This window comes from Sitophilus oryzae, unplaced genomic scaffold, assembly GCF_002938485.1.
Source record: "Sitophilus oryzae breed Bouriz unplaced genomic scaffold, Soryzae_2.0 scaffold_576_pilon_pilon, whole genome shotgun sequence".
Classification (NCBI taxonomy): Eukaryota; Metazoa; Arthropoda; class Insecta; order Coleoptera; family Curculionidae; genus Sitophilus; species Sitophilus oryzae.
This window is the reverse complement of record NW_022147169.1, coordinates 1,234,710-1,253,931: the sequence shown is the minus strand read 5'-3', so window position 1 is coordinate 1,253,931 and position 19,222 is coordinate 1,234,710. Positions and strand designations below refer to the sequence as shown.

Sequence of the window (19,222 nt, the reverse complement as noted above, 5' to 3'; positions counted from 1 at the left end):
ACTTTTGAGATGAGATTTTTAGAATGAGATATAATACCGTATTATCGAAAAAAAACGGCGTCCAGTTGGCTTGGAAATGACGATCGATGACATTTCCCATATAATTTTACATATAAAATGACAGCGATCTTCATTTCATAGCCATCGTTGACGCCGTTTTTATTCGATCATACGGTATATAAACTATTGACATTTTCGCTTAAAAAAATCGCATTTTAAATTTTAATCTAGAGTGCCATGGCTGTGTTAAAAACACTAATTTTTAATCAAGGGGCCTTGGAAAAATAGATTTGATGGTCTAATGATTTTTGTGTCTTGTTCTGGCCAGTTAAAAGATGCTCAAATCCTATTTTTAATCATATCTCATTTTTTTTCAAATGGGTGGTTCATTAGCATCTTTAGAAAAAGCATCTTTTCGAATAATTTGATACCACACACTAGGTATTTCGAGTCAAATTGTTGTTATGAACCGCATGCTACAATTTCAAATAGACCATATGCGGAAATGTCAAAAGTTAACATATGATATGTCATTCTATTCAGAGTGTCATTTTCTATCGAATAAAGTAAAACAATTCAGAGAGTATCATTTAAAAATCAAAAGTTGTAGTCATTTTCGGTGACACGGGAAGTGATAAAAAACAATTGAATACGCCAATCAATCCTAATTTATGTCATATACTAACATACCAAATCTCGTTTTTTTTATCTGAAAAAAAATAAAAAAGTTATAGAATGAGTTACTTTTGAGACGCACCCGGTATATAACGCACGTTAGTGGCTAAAGGTTAATTTTAACACTATACTTACACTATTTCGCTGACACTAGACGATACCGAAGACCCCAAATCGGTTTTAGAATCTTTAGTTCGTAAAAATCCTAACAGTCCGCTACCTTTTTCACCTCCATCGTTTTTCTCTTTATCTCCTGCAACATTTTTTCGTTTGGCGATTGGACTTGGCGTCTGCTCATTTGCAATAGATTTTTTTGATGTCAGTTCCTCCAAGGACTTCTTATAATCAATACTGTTCAAAGCATAAGCAATTATGGAAGATACTTCATTTTCGTATACTATAACAGGTCCATATTGTCCTATAGGTAACAAATAGTGTTCTTGAGGTGAAAATGGGGCCTAGAATGCAACAAACTTTGTTATTCTGGTTATATACAGAGTGTTTCAAAAAACATGTGCCATTTCTCGTGGGGAAATTCCTCACGTAAAAATAAGATTTATTTCTCATATCAACATAGGTTCGATTCTGCTTTGTTTCGTAGCTACAGGGTGTTCAAATCTTAATATTTTTCTGATTTATTATAATTTTCTTCCAAGTACTTTTAGCGTTTCGAATGAAATTTTGATAGTAAAAGTAACTATAAGTGCGACATATTTTGAAGCTAAAAAAGTGTCGACATATTCACCAGAGACGTGCACATGGGTTATCACTGGAATATTTTTCTAAAAAAAGCATGTACGCCATTGACTTCTTTTTCTCTTGTTAGCAAAATAGTGTAAGCAGTTTAATGCCGATTAAAAGTTGTCTCTTGGTATTTTGTCGATTTCGGCCTCCTTGATGGGATAAACGCAATTTTATTAATTTGCCTTGATCCAAGTCTAATAGCAACTTTTAAAAAATTTTAATATAATTAACTTACGAAAGTTTTAAATAAGTACTCTTTGATTCCTCATCAAAAAATATGAAAAAAAGTTCCTATAAAAAAGGATATGGAAATGCATAGTTTTAGAGTTACAGGATGTTAATTTGATTTTGGATGAAAAAACTTTTTAAAATTAGGTTTTTTGTCATTATCTTAAATATCATTATTTTTTATTTGAAATTGCTGTATGTTGGATTAATAATAATATTTAATAATAAATCAGGTAAAATATATAATTTATTAATTTTGTTTTTATTTTAATTTTATTTATTGTGATTAATACAATTGCGTTTATCTTATCAAGAAGGCCGAATTGGACAAAATATCAAGAGATAACTTTTAATTGGCATTAAACGGCCTACATAATTTTAATATGAAAAGAAAAAAAAGTCAGTGGCGCACATGTTTTTTTCTTGAAAAATATTCCAGTGATAACCCATATGCACGTCCCTGATAAACTTATGGACACGTTTTTAGCATTAAAATATGTAACACTTATAGTAACTTTTACCCTCAAAATTTCATTCAAATCACTAAAAGTACTTGGAAGAAAATTATAATAAATCGAAAGATTACTAAGACTTTAACACCCTGCAGCTACGAAACAAAGCAGAATCGGACCTATGTTGATATGAAAAATAAGTCGTGAGGAATCTCCCCAATACGTGAGGAATCTCCCCACGAGAGATGGCACATGTTTTTTGAAACACCCTGTATATCATAATATAACTATAACTTTTGAAACATATAAATATTGTATCATAAAATGCCATTATAAATGAGGGATATATATTTTAATTAGTAAGAAAGCGAAGATTAGATAAGATTAGCGAAGAAGAAATACAAATATATAAGGTAAACGATGAAATATTAGTTGAGGCAGAGAATAGGTACATTAAAGAAATGCTAACTTCATGTTAAAAAATGGAAACAGACGCCACCTGGTGTCGCCTGGCAGTACTAGCTAAATTGAGGGGAATTGAAAGGGCGGGGCTTAAAAGAGGGGAAATTTTTAAAAAAATATTTTTATAAGTATCACTGACTTACTGTTTAAAGTTAATAAACATATTTTTTATTACTTTAATATAATTTAATGTATTAAAAAATATGTCTATTAACTTTACACAGCAAATCAATGATATTATTAAAAACTTATTATTTTCAGAGAAAATTCATAGTAAATAAATTACACATTAGTAAACAATATCATTTATTTTTTAGAGCTGCGATTTATATTACAATAATATTGAAATATATATATATTTTTTTAACAATGAAAAAGAATATCCCGGAATCTGAAAAAGAAAGATGATCAATTAATGACTTAAATTAGTTCAAAATACATTTTGCAAATAACTAGTGAATTGGAAAGATAAACATACTATTAAAAAGACATTTTAGTAGTATGTTATCATCTATTTACTGATAATACATAAGTATATAATAGGGAAATAACATGCATAAGGCACTATGATAACTACCTGTATCATGATAACACACTAATATCACAAAAAATATATGCTAATTTAAATTCCTTTAATGAAACACTATCTAGCCTCAATGCATGCCATTCCAAAGGCAAAAAAAACTGTTATACCAAATAAATATAAGCTGAATAAAACATAAACCAAGCCAACGTGCATAAACAACCAAAAAATGCATCAAAAAATACTTTTATCAGATCATACCCTTTGATATATTATGTATTTTATATATCGCACATCCCGTTCAAAAGTTTACTAACTCAAAATAGAGAATATAGAGAACATTGTCAGGAGAAGTAAAAGAAAATTTAAGTTAAGGCAATATGCTCCCTTTTGCATATTAATGGCCAAATAATATAATGTTGATTTAATAAAATTTTACTGGCATCCTTCTGAGGTATAAATCAGATTAAAAGGACATTGTTTTTGTAATAATTGTTTGTTTTGTAAACATTTTTTGAAGACAATACAGTTTTGAACGGGCTGTGCGATATAAACAAGGATCTTGCTATTATTTGAGGTTAGAAAGTATTTAAATAATATAAAACATTATCAAAATCATTTTTCATCATAAATTAAAGAGGTACTTACGTGTTTTGATATTATTATCAGGAAATAATACGTTTAGTTAAACAGGTACGCTGCCAGGCAAGTTCTATCGGCGGGTCTTTGCAAGAGTTGAAATCTAAAAATACAAAAATACGTTTACATCTTAGTTGTATTTACGAATAAAGTATTTGTGTGTAATTTCTGACTTACCAGTTAACTGAATAATCGCATTAAATACATCCAAATGGTAATTTAATATTGTAAAAAAGCAAAATTGTTTTAAATCACTTGCCAGGACAGCCCGGCCAGCTTCTTTGTTGGCAAAATGGCCGCGGTATCATGATTTATGCAATGTGAGTGACAAAGAAAGCCAATGCCTGGCAGATGTTGCTTTCTTTGTCGTTGTTCCTGGCACGTTTAAATTTGACTGTTGCCTGTTTTCCCATACAAGTGACACCCCCGTGAGTTGAGGTATTAGTACTGTAGCAAAATATCTAACTGCTAATATATTAGTGGTCCAACCAGGGTTATGTTTTAAACATTTGATTAAAACTGTTTGGTATTTGGGTGGTTTTTTCTATAAAAATCAAGAACTCTTTCTTTTGACTATTTAATAAAAAACTATAATACTTATTCATTATAATAGAAAAAAAACACCTACGGTAATCGCAAAACATTTTCCGATGCGCGTCATCAATCATATCGAAATTGACACTAAAACCTATAAACCTGTAACTAAATAAAATTTTGACAAAAATGTTTAAATTTGTTGCATAATTTAAGATACCGAACAGCTCTTCATTTTACTTCATATAGCAAATGATTGTAACAGATATTTTATTTAGATTAAAGATGCAAAAATTAGCCATGTTGGTCACATTGCGCCGCGATCAGCAACGTTGTCGTTTATTATTTGACAAGTATCATAATGTCAGTCATTATTTTGTATAATATTACGTCGATCGTGTTGTTGTTAAATATTTGAGAGTAATTCTCGTTTTTTGCCGATTTTTTTGACTTTACAGTGAAGATTTATCAAAAAATATAACGATAAAGGATAAAATCTACTTGCCTGAACTAGGTTAAATGTCCCCGATGACGGTAAAAACTTGTCAAAAATAGTTTTTACCGTTTTTTCTGACTTTTTAGACAAATCTTTTTTACTATCAGTACTTTCTTCGATGTGAGTCGCAATTGAAGCATCAGAAAGACGTCTCGGATCACAATTTTCTAATGTACTATCTATAAATTATTTTTATCAACTTATCAACAATTTCATCACCAATTAATATGTTAAAATACCTTTTTCATGTTCATTCGAAGTATTTCCGAATGTTTTAGATTCGGTCAGTTCTCCAACAGGGCTGTCAATTTCTGATACCGCATGTTTCTCTTTTTTCTTGTCTTGTCTTAGAGCTTCAGTCAAATATGAGTTCCATGTTTCTGTCACTTCCATTAAATATATTTTCAATCTTGTAACATTGTCCTATACAAAAAAACATGGATAGATAGATAAAATGGCGCTTGCCTAATTAGAAATAAGTTATTTCTAACCTGTATTTTCCAGTAAGATTGACACAAAACTTTGGTATCGAAATCTTTATTTTCGACCGTAGGTGAAGTGAGTTTCAGCTGTACTTCTTCAACTTTTTGTTTAAATTGCGCTTGCTCTTTCGAAAGGAGTTGCTTTATATTTCCTACGCCTTCCAAATCCTCTGTAGTTATAGATGAAACTTTATCTTGAATAAGGTTCAATATTTCGTGTCCTTTTTGAGCGTATTTTTTTGTATCGTCAATCAAAACTTGATGAAGATTCGCTGTATCATATGTTAATTGTACTAGTGAGGATGGTAGTGAAATTTCCCAAATATTTATAGAAGAATACCTTAAAAATCAATAGTTTAAAAAAAACTAATTTTGTAAATTTGTGAAGAGTTTATGTAAGTAAAGGTTTATGAAACTTTACTTACTTAAATGAAGCGACATAGTTCTTGTAGCCGAAATATTGAAAATGATCATGATGTAAACTGTGTTTGCATGAATTTTGCCCTCTTCTGCTAAAAATTTCACCATGAAATCTAGAAAAAAAACGTTATATTTAGAGCAGCATGTAAACTCAACTCAATTAAGTAACAAAATATTTAGTTAATTATTTGGATAATTTATATTTAAATCTTTTAAATGCGCCTTAAACGCATTTACGTATTAAAACCTAGTTATAAAGCATTATTAAAACCTAGTTGTGGTTAATGACAATTTAAAATTATTTATCTATAAGTTCACAACAGAGCACTCTTGTGAGAAACTCTCGTAATTTATACTATATGTATACAATTGTCTATATGTATACTAATGGTATATTGAAAAATCGGATTATACTTGAAATTGTCTAAACAAAATAAATAACGATGACGTCACGTTGAAGAGAATCGTTGCACATATTATAATTATTGTTAAGAAAAATCAAAACTATGCAACATAAACCTACCTGAGTTCCAGATATTTTGCAAAAGAATATGACCAAGTATCAGAAGACATTGGGACTACCGGCGATACGCTTTGACACTTGGTACACCAACTCCACATTACAATACCTTCTTCCGTAAACTCATTTTCAAAGTTGTTCAAAGAAATTGTAACACATCCTAAAATGTTTTCCAATACGAAATAAAATTATCGATAAATTAAAAAATAAAATATACTCGCATTAGTGACATTACGAAAAGGAACAAAAGAACTGTAGAAAACACGAAATCCGTTTATAATACATATAAGTAATATTGATTGAATTGGGAAATTATTTTTGATAAAAATTTCAAGTAGATCAAAATCAAGACAAAGATTAATGAATATAAATTATATAATCTTACTAGAATATTAAGAATTTATTCTTGTTCGTTTGCTATTTATTAATGTTTTTCTTTATAATAACACTGATATAATTTGTCGTCAAATAATAAGTTCCTACCTAAATTATGAACAAATCGGCGGATGTGCTTAACCATAGGCGTAACACAAGTTTTTGACGGACAGGCATAGGTAGCGCGGAAGCAATATCGCTCTAAAAAGCATCCTATGGGAATATCATTTCGTCCATAAAAATCCATATACACCACCCTAAAACACAACAGATCTTTAGTATCAACGGTTTTATCTTCAACTGAGGTAACCCGGTATACAGATAGCACAAGAACGTCTGAAGGTGCAGAACCTGGAATAGTAGGGCTAAAACCAGAAATGGCTTTCTCCATAAGCCTATCCATGGATCTTACAATTTTCCAAGCAGAAATAACCAATCCATTATTGTGTAGAAGAAATAATAAGGCAGCAAAGAACAAACCGTTCAGTTGCCATCTTCACAGACAGCCAAGCAGCGTTAAAGGCACTCTCGGTTCTACAAAGGTCTATTCTAGACTAGTGTAGGATCGTGTACGTACTCTAAATATATCACTCATATACCCACTCATAAAATCAACGAAAAGACAGATAAAATAGCCAAATATAGCTCATCAATGCCAAATGCCAATCATCAAGTTATTAAACTCTTTGAAAAGGATAGGACTGGAAAATGTAACCTAGAAATCAGAAGAGAACCACAACAGATCTGAAAAGATCGCAGTGGAATTGGCCGATAACCATCTCAAAAACCTAATCTGTAGGGTACAGGAATAAAACAAAGGATGTACATTTTTGTCAAAATCGAGATTAATTATTCTCAATCTGTAGATAATTCCTTTTACTATTACTGTATAAAATATCACCCTTGATATAACTAGAAGTGTCCGCAGAATTTAACGCCGAAATATTGCAACACTCGAATAAACCCATGATAACTCACAATTAAGTTTTTGTGACATTCCTTGTTTTATCCCTGTACCTTTTATCTAACTAAATAATATCTTATAAATCACTGTGCAAACAAAATATAAATTTATGTTAAATATATTAAGTAAGAATAGTCGTTTAATTCACAAACGTAACTTAAAATTAATAAAATCGGAACGCACTCAATTACCATTTCGGAACGCACTCGAAATTTTTAAACAATATGACCTAAGGAATATTAGATAATACTAGAAGAAGTATCGTTAAACAACGGTTGTACAAACTATTTTTAAATAAATATAACGAATGCAAAGTTTTTGTATTAAAATACTATTCCTGCTTATTTTATTTGGATCTTAAATATTAAATATTAAAAATAAACTCTTATTAAATTTACCATGGATTGACGCAGAAGGCTGGAGCGTTGCTAGATTCGTGGCTAAAACTACAGAACAACACTGCCAATCTTTGATGATTTACTGGATCCAGGACGTCCTTTTTTGTCTCGCAGTTATCTTTACTAAGTGATTTTTCGTCGTTCGTTTCTATGACATCTAGGATTTCTTTTTTGCGGTACTGACCGCCAGAGGCTCGGAAATGAGCCAACAAATTTTGTATATCGTTGCAATTTACGTTGGTTATTTGAACAGTTTGAAAAGGATGCAAAGGTGAGACCTGATGAAATAAAAAATAATAAGATGTTAAATTATACTTTTTTTATGAATAAGTTAGTTTTTAATAATATCTATTTATATCAAATGTAATCCAAGTTTCATTTTTGAAAGACATTATTAGAAAGTAATACTTTTTTAATTGTGCCAGACTTTTTCATTTTAAAACCTCGGACCGGTTGGCTCGACTAAGAGCTATCGGCAGGTTATAGTATACATATACATACTCCATCGGTAAGCGAAGTCTTGGGTCGGTGTTTACATGTCTAGGAATGCATTGTTATGGCAATTTAGGAAATTAGGAAAATACTTGCTCTTCTTTCTTTATTCATTACTTCTTATTGTACTGAGCGCTGAGCGTATTGACCGTACTCTTCGTACGCATGAAAATCGGCACGCAAAGCCAGCAATGCCGACCCAGTAAAAATAAATGCCATCATCGCGCATCGGACCGGTAGACGTGATTTCGAGCACTGCTTCGGACCGGTCGACTCGTCGCCGCCGGATGGTGTACAAAAACCTGCCGATAGCTATATTAGTCAAGTCGATCGGCCCGAGTCGATTCAGGGCGCGTCCTCCTTAAGACAGTCAAAAATGACAAGTAAAAAGTTAGGCGTAGACAGGGTTTAAAACCCAAAATAAAAAAATGGTAGTTGACAATTCATTTTTGAGTCAACAAGACATTTTTCTAGGCCATTTGCCTTGCTTTTATACTCAGGAATATTAATTATGTTAAACATACTTACATTTTTGTGATTGTTCTCGGTCTCTAGATTCTTCTCCGCCTCAAAAGTTTTTCTCTTGTTTTTAACGTTCCCCTCGAACTGTTCGCTGTAATACAAATCCTTGTAGAAAAACCGTCGCAACTTAGTCTTCTTTCCAGAATCAGTCTCCAAATAAGGAATAGGAAACATAACATACGGGGAAATACACAAGATCGTGTCGTCCAAATGCTTTTTAAAATTATTAGAAAACGGTAACTCGGCTACCGATAGAGTTTCGTTTGAATCTACCACAAAATCAGTTTTATTTAAGTCAAAGGAGGATTGTAAAGGATCGGTAAAATCACTGACGGACTCGCCAGTGATTTTCTGAGTATTGTTTTCGGACGGTTTAGTTTTCTTTTCGGGTATTTGTTCTTTCTTTGTTTCGGATTTTTGAGTGTCTTCATCAATTTGATCTTCTATAGACATCTAAAAACCAACCAAGTTATGTCTAAAAATTATGTAGGCTATAGGCAGAATCATATTGTATGATGTGAAATATGAAAATGGTAATAAAACTGTCATACGGTTTATTTCGATCATTTTTCATATTTTCACCCTCATTTATATTATACAAGATGTCAAATATTGAAACAAAGAAAAATCTAATTTATTTTATATTATGATTAGAGAGAAGAGAATAGAAGCCCTAGCAAAACAAGGTATGGACAGGCCTTATATAGAAATTCTCGCCAATATATACAAAGAAGCCAAAGCTAGAGTAATGATATATAAAACCTCAAAGCTGTTTACAGCAACAATAGAAGAAATCTTCCGTCAACTGGACTGGACCAACAAAGGATTAAAAATATTAAGATGGAGAATATCTTCACCATCTAAGATTCGCTGATGACGTGCTAATTGCCAATAGTCCTGAGAAACAACAAGGACAAATTAACAAACTAAATACAGCCAGCAATAAAGTGAGTCTCAGAATAAATCTGGCAAAAACTAAAGTAATATACAACGAACTAGTGGAAAGAAAAGACATTCTAATAAATAACACAACACTGGAAAAGAAGAATAAATATATTTAGGACAACTAATACACAGCTCGGGATCTCTACTACCAGAAATCAACCTAAGAATTAAGTTTGCAATGTTAGCATGGAGTACTTATGGAACAAACTCAATCATATTCAAATCTAGAATGCCATTATATCTAATGAAGAAAACATTCAATCAGTGTATACTACCAGTCATGACCAATGCATGCGAAACCTGGGCACTTATATGCTACATAATATGCTGGGAATAACCAAGAGAGTCCGTAAAAGAATAGAGTGGACAAAAGAGGCAGGTAATAGATGTCATCCACTGAATAAAATTCCTCAAATGGCAATTGACAGGACACCTGGCAAGAAGAACGGAGAATAGATAAACCACAAAAATTACAGCATGATACCCAAGAGGAATTAAGAGAATTACGAGATATTAGGAAATTAACAAAGATATCTTGGGCCGGCTTAGCCAACAGTAGGCAACAATGGGCCCAACTACAAAGAGAATATGCGAGGGAGGCTACACTATAATTTGGAAATATAGAGAGTAGTAGTGGGAACTATCGAATGAATACTATCGAAACATTCGATAGTTGCAATTCATTCGAATAATTCGATAGTTAGTAAGAAAACATTCGTTGAAAACTATTCGAATAAAAATTATCGAATAGATCCGTCATCTGCCTTGAAATATTGTATTCTAGTAATTCGGCAGCAAAAACCATTCATTTATAAAATTCATTCATTTATAAAATGCATTCATTTATAAAATTCATTCATTTATAAAATTCATTCATTTATAAAATTCATTCATTTATAAAATTCATTCATTTATAAAATTCATTCATTTATGAAATTCATTTATTCGTCAGGATCGATTATAATAAAATATTAACTGAATTTTAGTTGTCGCCCGGCGACGTAGGTTTTTTCCGAGAAAGCGGTCGGTGGCAATGCTATGAAAGAAGCCGGCATCTTTGATTTTTGCGGAGTCATATATAGATAAGGACACATTATTTTTTTATTGAGGTGCTAGTATTTACACAGAAAATACATTATGAAGGGCGCTGTTGCCATATTTTTGTATTAGTTGATATTAGCAAAGAATATTATTGTTTGGCTTTAGTTAGTTAGGGATAATATGTCTATATATTCTGCATTTTTTTATTAATATTCTGTTGTTACACTGCAATAATACTTGTTATTTTGGATGTAGGAAAATTATTTTTAATATTTTTAAGCAAAGACTGGTTTAATAAATAATAATAACAGTAATAATTTGTTATACCTATTGACAACAAAATTTAAAATCATTTAATATAAATATTTTTTTAAGTAGTAGCAAAATATAAACAACAAATTAGATGTCAAAATTATTTATATTAGATCCTATTTAAAAATAATATAGTCTCTAATTTTTTTGGCAACGTTGGTTTATCAAATAATAATAATTACAGAACTAATTTGTTATATTAACAACAAATTTTAAAATCATGAAATATAAACATTTATTAATTTTCTAAGCAAGCGGTGTAATGGAAGGAAAATATAAATAAAAAATTAGAAATCAAAATTATTTATATTAGGTGCTTTATATTACTATTTAAAAATTATATTTACTTTTACTGGCATTTACTTTAAAAAATAAATGAAATATTTCTTCATAAAAACTACATGTAAGAGAATTAGCATAAACAAAATACAAACATCGTTAACTTTTTTTTTAAATTGGCACGTGTAAAATTTTCATTTTAATTTTCTCACCCCATAGTTTGAGTTCGATAACCATTTATTTAACCACATTACTTAAATATAATTATTAAGTTCCAACTAATTCATAGGTATTATTAAAACATCTAAAATACAAATATGTATTTTTAAAATTAATTGTAAGTTCATCTCATCTCTCTTAAAAATTGCTACTTCTCAAAATTTCCCATTAAAAAATAGACCATATACCATATAAAATGAAATAATTGAAAGATCGGACTACGGAAAACCACACAAATTATCTGAAAAATTTTGACCACCTGCACATGCACACAATCGTCAATAAATAAAATTAAAAAATAACTACTATTTTAGTATTTTAACTATTTTAATAAACGCAAAAATAGCACAGTATTTATACGGCGAAGTTATAAAAATTTGGAAGAACCAATAATGCACTGACGCATACAAAATCCAAACGAATACTAAATTTCATTTATCAAAAGCATTCGATAGTCGTGGCTCAACGATAACCATTTAGTCGCACGGCGAGGTTGTCACATATGCTTTAGTTTACAAATGAATGAATGATTTTATTCGAATAAAACCATTCGATAGTTGAAATCATTCATTCATTAACCATTCGATAGTCTAATTCATTCGATAGTTCCCATCGCTAATAGAGAGAATAAACTTGAAAATGATGATGCTGATGATGATGACAATACAATCAATTTTCAATTTAAAAAATGTATGGTTTACCGATATGTTTTAAGATGAAGAAAGTCACAGAAGCTTCGTTAAATATTTTGTGAAAAAATATATGAAAACTTACTTTTGGCTTTGGAAACTGTGGTGAACTTTCCAGGCTATCGTCCAAGAATTCGATTTTCGAATTAGGAGGTAGGGCAAATTCGTCCATCAGGAATGACTTTTCCAGTCGCCAGTTATAACAGGCAAATAAAAGGAATGACGCTATTTTTTTCACTTTGGACAGTTCTATTTTCGATGGGCACCTTAATAAGACAGTGGCGCCCAACCAAGGACATGGTAGGCCTTCGAAGAACATCAGCGTTTTTTGTGTACCTATATAGTACAAAATTTTATATATTTTATTTAACAAATCAAATTATAAATATTATATTGTTTTATTAGGAGCAAAAATGATACATACATCTTGTTGCGAAACTGTACGTTTGACCGTTATACGCGAGGTAAAATATGTCATTTTTTTCAAACATCACAAAAGTATTAATTTTTGCGACGTGATTGACAATATAAAAACATAATTTTAACGCATAGGCATAAAAGTAAAGAACTTTCACCTCTCCTAAGCACTGACTCGCTGGTCGCTGTGTTATGTAAATAAAACGACCGTAGTGGCTTGGGATCAAACCTGGTACCTCTCGCACAGCACATCGACGCACTATTACAGGAGCCCCAGCTGGCCACTAGATAATTATGCTGTGCTATTATATGTTCAATAAAATTCTCTAACTGGACAGACTATAGCTTCTCACAAATTATTTAATATATTATTCAAAAAACTATAACTTTACCCACCGTTTCCAACATTATATTTCTTCAAGTAGAACCGCTTACAGGTTCCAAGTTTGGGGCGTCCAATGTGAGCATCCACTGAAGTGATGACATCAGCTTGTGTGCATCTGGATAATCTCTCGAGTATAGTATGTTTGACGTTGTACACTAAAGTGATGTTATTTTTCCTTAGCATGTCTTGAGCCAGCCTGGAAACGTTTTTATGTACTAGAACAACGTCTGGACGAAGAGAGACTATACGGCAAGCTACATGGCGAAGATATTCGTGCTCCTATAAAATAGATAATAATTTTATCCATTAGAATAATCATGTGTACCAATCAATTTCCTTAAAAAGTAGCAAATCCTTGATTACAACGAATTTAATTTTATATAAAATTATTCATTAGTATTCAGGGTAAAACCGGGTTTTGCAATGGTTAATTCTTTGTTTTTTGTTTTCTTTATTCTTATTTGCATCCGACGACGCACGACGAGCGGTGATATATCTCGTGAAACTTTAAGTATTAACGAAGAAATTTTTGGTCAAATTTTAAAGTGTTATATTTTTGTTATTTTTAGCCCTATTTTCATAATTTTTTTAGCAAAGTTGTATATAATTATGTCAGCTTTAATTCATAAACTCAGTTTTTTTATAAACTTTAGTATTTGGCATATTATACAGGGTTAATCGAAAGGTTGATTTTTTACCTTAACTTGAAAACACGCTGTGCAATAATTGTGTGTGTAAATTTTCGTAAAATATAATTTTACGGTGAGAACCATGTCTCCTGAGCATTTAGTTTTTTGGATCATGTCCATACAAGCCTTTGTTAATTTTAAGAGCGAAATGAACTTGCCACCAACAATTTACAATTTTTTCAATTATCATTTCTATTTGAAGTTATTTTTAATATGACAAAGCGGCTTTGGTGATTATTGTGCACCATATACTACTATGAACTGCCCATCATTCGACGATTGGGAAATGCTTGACAGGAGGGTTAGAGGTCGCGAAGCGGTACAGGCTTCATTAAATGAACTTCGCTTGGTCATTAAAAAGAATGGAAAAACATGACGCAATATGATATATGCAGCCTCAATGACAGTATGAACGAGCATATACAGGCAGTTATATCAGCAAGGGCGGCAATACAAAGTACTTTTGTACTTAAAAAAAACAAAATTCTGTTTGTATACTTGATTATTTCAGATATTTTCTTTAATATCGTTGGTTGTGTTATCGTTATTAATGTTTATTAAAACCGGGATTGTATCATTAGTATTTAACGTTTTTTTTTTTAAATTTAATATAGAGTATCCAATGCAGCGTAATATGAAACCATCTCGTTATATTAAAAAATTACATCAAAAAGTAATGTAAAATAATGAAAAAATTGCAAATTGATCCTGATCAGTTCATTTCGCTCTTAAAAATTAACCAAAGCCATTTATTGACATGAATCAAAAAATAAAATTCTCAGGAGTCATGGTTCCGACCCCAAAATTATATTTTAGGAAAATTTACAAACGAAACTATTGCACAGGGTATTTTAAAGTTAGAGTAAAAAACAACCCCTCGATTAACCCTGTATAATATGCCAAATACTAAAGTTTGCAAAGTTGAAAAAAAAAATTGCCAAATAAGAAACTTAGTTTACGAATTACTTAAAGTTGATATAATTTATACACAACTTACTAAAAAATTCATGTAAATAAGGCTAAAAATAACAAAAATATAACACTTTAAACTGTGCTTTAAATTTGACCAAAAAATTCTCCGTTGCGTTTTTTTTTTGTATCAGAGTGAAGTTGCAAAAAAATCAGAAGACTTTTATGAAGAAATTGATAACGATAAGTTAGTTTATCATAAATTTTGTGGGCCACCCTATATAATGGCTTTAAGGCATGCCGTATTTAGCTACAAATTGTTTTAAAACAACATTTTTTGAAATTTGTAGCCGCTTATGAACTCCAACCACCCAGTCTCCGTTGCATTAACCCCATATTAACCCGTATATTTCAAAATGGTGAATGCGCACATATGGGACAAAATGCCTACTTTTGAAAAATGTTAATTTACATCCTTTAAATAATGAATACAAATATAAAAATAAATACTGTCGATATCGTAATAATAATTTTTGTGTATGTTTAATAATTACTGTGTATGTGTCTTATTATAATAACAAATTATTCTCTATAAAATATCAACAAAATTATTTACATAAACTTACAATATTTAAAAATTAGAGAATAATTTTAAAATTGTTACAATCCATCCTGTCCAGTCTATATTGTAAATATTAAATATACCTAACCTACTTTACTTTTAAATTGACACAACTAATGTACTATTTACTTTTTCACATTTTATTAATTAGCATAATTAAAATATGTTTTTTTTATAGAATCTGACGAATAAATAAAAATTTTTATAAAAAATAAATGATTTTTAAATCTATGATAGTAAAATTTCTAAACAATGAATATTAAAACTATGTAATTTTAAGACTTTCAAAATTTACGGTATTTATTTTACAAATTGGTGAATGCGCACCTGCGGGACAAAATGCCTACTTTTAAAAGGGATTTTTATCTCATACATAAATAATTTAAAAATTATAAATAATCATAAATGTATCTAAATCTTTGTTACATTTTTCAATAATAAATGTATTAATATTATATCCTTAGCTAATATCTGACTTATTGTTCTAATTCCCTAATATTTCTTCATACATTTTTTTACAAACTATAATACCTGCATCATAACTGGCTCCAAAGACATTAGTCTTCCTTCAGTCCTCTGATACACTATTGAACACTCGAGTAATAATATCTTAGGATTTTCAATATCTGTACACATTTCCTTATGTGCCACATTTTTAGAACATACAATACCATTCACCAAACAAGTATCGTTTTTGTTGCCTCCGGGAAGCTTTTTGATTTGAACATAGTTTCTTATATCTAATTCTATTGCATCATGATTTTTATCTAAAAAAAGAACTAAGTAGTTAAAAATAATTTGAATTATTAATTTGTCTTACCGGGTCTCACAACACTAACAATATCCTGAATTAATGGTAATAGAACACTTTCCCAAGAATGAGGTAGACTTCTTGAAGACAATAATTGTTTTAGAAGTGTTTGTTCATGTTGTTCGTAAGTTTCAGACAATAATTCATAAGCTTCCTTTTCACCATTCTCCTCTCTAAGTGTTGGTACATTGAACCATCCTTAAATAATAATTTTAAAACATTTTTTATACTTCGAACATTAAAAATTTACCTGATTCTGGAGCAAGCTCTCTCTGTTCTGATGGTCTAATAACAGTAGTTTCTTCATGCTCACACTGCTGAACATTTTCTACATCTTGGTTCTGAATATCATAAGATAAATCTGTAGGCCTTGACAGATATACCGTACTGGCCTCTACATTTAAGTTGAGCATGTATGAACTAGAACTAGATAACCCTGGCAGTGATGGAGATATTTGCTCATTTTCTGAATCTAAATAATAGGATAAAATATATAGAATTTAAGAGATATTATAGAAAATTTCTACCTGTATTGCTTGATTCATGTGATATTTGCTGAACCCAGCTGGGTTCATCCTGGATCGGGACTTCAAAATTTGGACTTATTTGTACAGGACTTGGAGAAAACAGATTTCCTTTTTTATATCTAACATAACCATCTGTAAAAATACTTGGCTCTGAGAATGATTCAATATAGCCACCTTCCAATAAAGCTTGACATAAAGCTGCTGCTTGAATCCTAATAAAAGAACAATTAACTATTTACTACCTAACATTTATGTTATCCTTACCTTGTTTTAGCCTTCTGTTGAAAAATTAACCAATCGACCAACTCAGAGCCCAAGAAACAATCTTGAAATGTCCTTAAGCGAAACTTATATGGAGAAAAGCTCACACCAGTGACCGGTTTGCATATTTCATCAAACAAATTACGTAAAGAAACAGAATTTTGAAGTGCTTTACACTTTTCTTCGTTAGTCAAATATGAAACTGAACTGAAACATATATAATTATATTAGAGACTTTCTCTTTCCTGGAAGAGGAACTTACCTTCCAGAAGCAAATTTCTCCTCTTGATACCCGACAGATATTTTTCTCCTCAATTGCTCAGAACTTTCTGAAGTATTTAAGTTAGATTTCTGTGATGTATCATATGAAAAAGAACCGCTTGGAGAGACACCAAATTTATTTTGTAAACTCTCTTGTAAAGCTTTTAAATCAGCAGTAAGATTGACTCCAAAATTCGAGGATTGGAGGTAAGAAAGTACAACTTTGCAACAGTACGTGCATACTCTTAAATCACCTAAATTCAAAGTATTTTAAAAAACAAGTAAATTATGTACATTAAAATAGTACCTGTACAACCAAATATTTTTCCTGGAATCTGTTGATTCTGATTGCAACATTGAGAACAAAATATTTGCCCACATACTCTACAGTGATGCTTTCTTCTAAATGTAGTAAACTTCTCTGAACACTCATAGCATTCTTTACTTACGGAATCTGGCATCCAATACTGTTTCAAATCTGTATCTGCATAATCTTGTAAATTCTATAAATTACTATCATTAGCTGTGGAAAAAAGATATAAACTACACATTACATTTGTCCTAAGAGCTACTAAATTGCTTATCCTTTTGAGAACATTCTGTAGACTTCGACCTTCGTTTACATCTACTGGGTAAATATTTGGAACAGGAGATTCTGAAGAATCGCTCGTTTCTTTCGCCCATGTTGGTACAGTTTCCTGAATAGCACAATTATTCTCAGGCGCGGAAGTCTCTTCTGATTTTGTTATTTTAAAAAATTTTGATATAAACTGTCCCACAGTTTGGGGTTTTTCCTCCTGTTGTAACGGAGCAAACTCTGTTAATTTTGTAGGGGTCTGTAAATTTTTACTCATTTTGATTCTAAATCATACTGCCAAGAAATAAAATTAAATTATTCACAAAATCACAAACAATACAAGACTTCATAAAACAAAACAATCGCAGAAGTTTTCTGTCAAATATTCTAGGTTAGATTATTTTAGAAAAAGAGGTCATATTTTCTATCTTACTTCACGGACATATGTTGTATCAATTTTTTGGTCTAAAAGAATGGTATTTTTAATTTAAATTAATCTGTTATATACATAACTTTATAGAATTTTATTTTTAAAAACTTCTAGATAAAAATCGTAAAAATAATCCAAGACATACTAGAGGCAAACGTTTTTTCTTTTTACAGGTACGACGAGTGTAACGTATTTCGTAACTAATGCGTCTCCAACATAGACTTAGAATATTTTATTCTAAGTCTATGGTCTCCAAGGATTCATTTCATTTGTTGACCTGTCATTTTTCAGTCATGTCACGAATGTCGAGTGAGGTGGTTTTATTTTGAGTTTGTGACGAGTTTTATAATGTTATTTTATTATTTATGATTCTGGCTCGGATTCTTTTGTAACAGTGTTAATTCCAAGAGAATGCGACAACGGTTCTTTATTTCGCCTAGAACATTTTATTGTGCGTGTAGTTTTTGGTGAAAAAGTGCAAAATATGACCGATTTAATAGTGCCCCGTGGTGATACGTTTCCGCGAGCTTTTCTGGAAACCTACAGAGCCAGCAAAAATACGGACTTTTACAGTGACCTAAGTTCGAGTAAAAGTGACGAATTAGTGTTGCAAAATTCTGCTGACATTCCCATAGCTGAAGAGATACAGCATGGTCATTCGGAGAATTTATTAGATTCTGGATGCATGTCGCCCACTCAGGAGGACTTTTTGGACAAATCCGACGTGATTTTACCAAAAACGTACCGGAATAAACGAAGTTCGGTGTATGATAGAGTGGATCCAGAAGACAGCATTAGGGACATTGTCAGTGAGAATGATTTTTATCGGTAAGTTCATTACAAGAATATTTTTAAATATTAAGAGACTAAAAGTAACTTAATTAGTTTATAAACAAATTCTAAATGTTTTTTTTTTCTATTT

At 30.8% G+C, this 19,222-nt stretch overlaps 2 protein-coding genes across 2 annotated transcripts in view; one reads left to right on the top strand and one right to left on the bottom strand.

Annotated features, from left to right (window-relative positions):
• LOC115887498 (1-phosphatidylinositol 3-phosphate 5-kinase) overlaps positions 1 to 19,222 on the bottom strand; it is a 112,281-nt gene that overhangs the window by 5,374 nt on the left and 87,685 nt on the right. Inside the window, exons 2-20 of the mRNA XM_030906957.1 lie at positions 17,848 to 18,129; positions 17,601 to 17,796; positions 17,295 to 17,547; positions 17,036 to 17,239; positions 16,772 to 16,983; positions 16,495 to 16,716; positions 16,254 to 16,442; positions 15,965 to 16,200; positions 13,225 to 13,492; positions 12,497 to 12,747; positions 8,933 to 9,379; positions 7,913 to 8,190; positions 6,659 to 6,807; positions 6,179 to 6,335; positions 5,661 to 5,768; positions 5,245 to 5,575; positions 4,993 to 5,176; positions 4,763 to 4,932; positions 811 to 1,133 (exon numbers count right to left, since the gene is read on the bottom strand). Of these exons, the coding sequence (XP_030762817.1) occupies positions 811 to 1,133; positions 4,763 to 4,932; positions 4,993 to 5,176; positions 5,245 to 5,575; positions 5,661 to 5,768; positions 6,179 to 6,335; positions 6,659 to 6,807; positions 7,913 to 8,190; positions 8,933 to 9,379; positions 12,497 to 12,747; positions 13,225 to 13,492; positions 15,965 to 16,200; positions 16,254 to 16,442; positions 16,495 to 16,716; positions 16,772 to 16,983; positions 17,036 to 17,239; positions 17,295 to 17,547; positions 17,601 to 17,796; positions 17,848 to 18,129 (4,460 nt within the window). The remainder of the gene's footprint in view (positions 1 to 810; positions 1,134 to 4,762; positions 4,933 to 4,992; positions 5,177 to 5,244; positions 5,576 to 5,660; positions 5,769 to 6,178; positions 6,336 to 6,658; positions 6,808 to 7,912; positions 8,191 to 8,932; positions 9,380 to 12,496; positions 12,748 to 13,224; positions 13,493 to 15,964; positions 16,201 to 16,253; positions 16,443 to 16,494; positions 16,717 to 16,771; positions 16,984 to 17,035; positions 17,240 to 17,294; positions 17,548 to 17,600; positions 17,797 to 17,847; positions 18,130 to 19,222) is intronic.
• LOC115887499 (FK506-binding protein 15-like) overlaps positions 18,597 to 19,222 on the top strand; it is a 64,722-nt gene continuing 64,096 nt past the window's right edge. Inside the window, exon 1 of the mRNA XM_030906958.1 lies at positions 18,597 to 19,128. Coding sequence (XP_030762818.1) covers positions 18,785 to 19,128 — 344 coding nt within the window. The 5' untranslated portion in view covers positions 18,597 to 18,784. The remainder of the gene's footprint in view (positions 19,129 to 19,222) is intronic.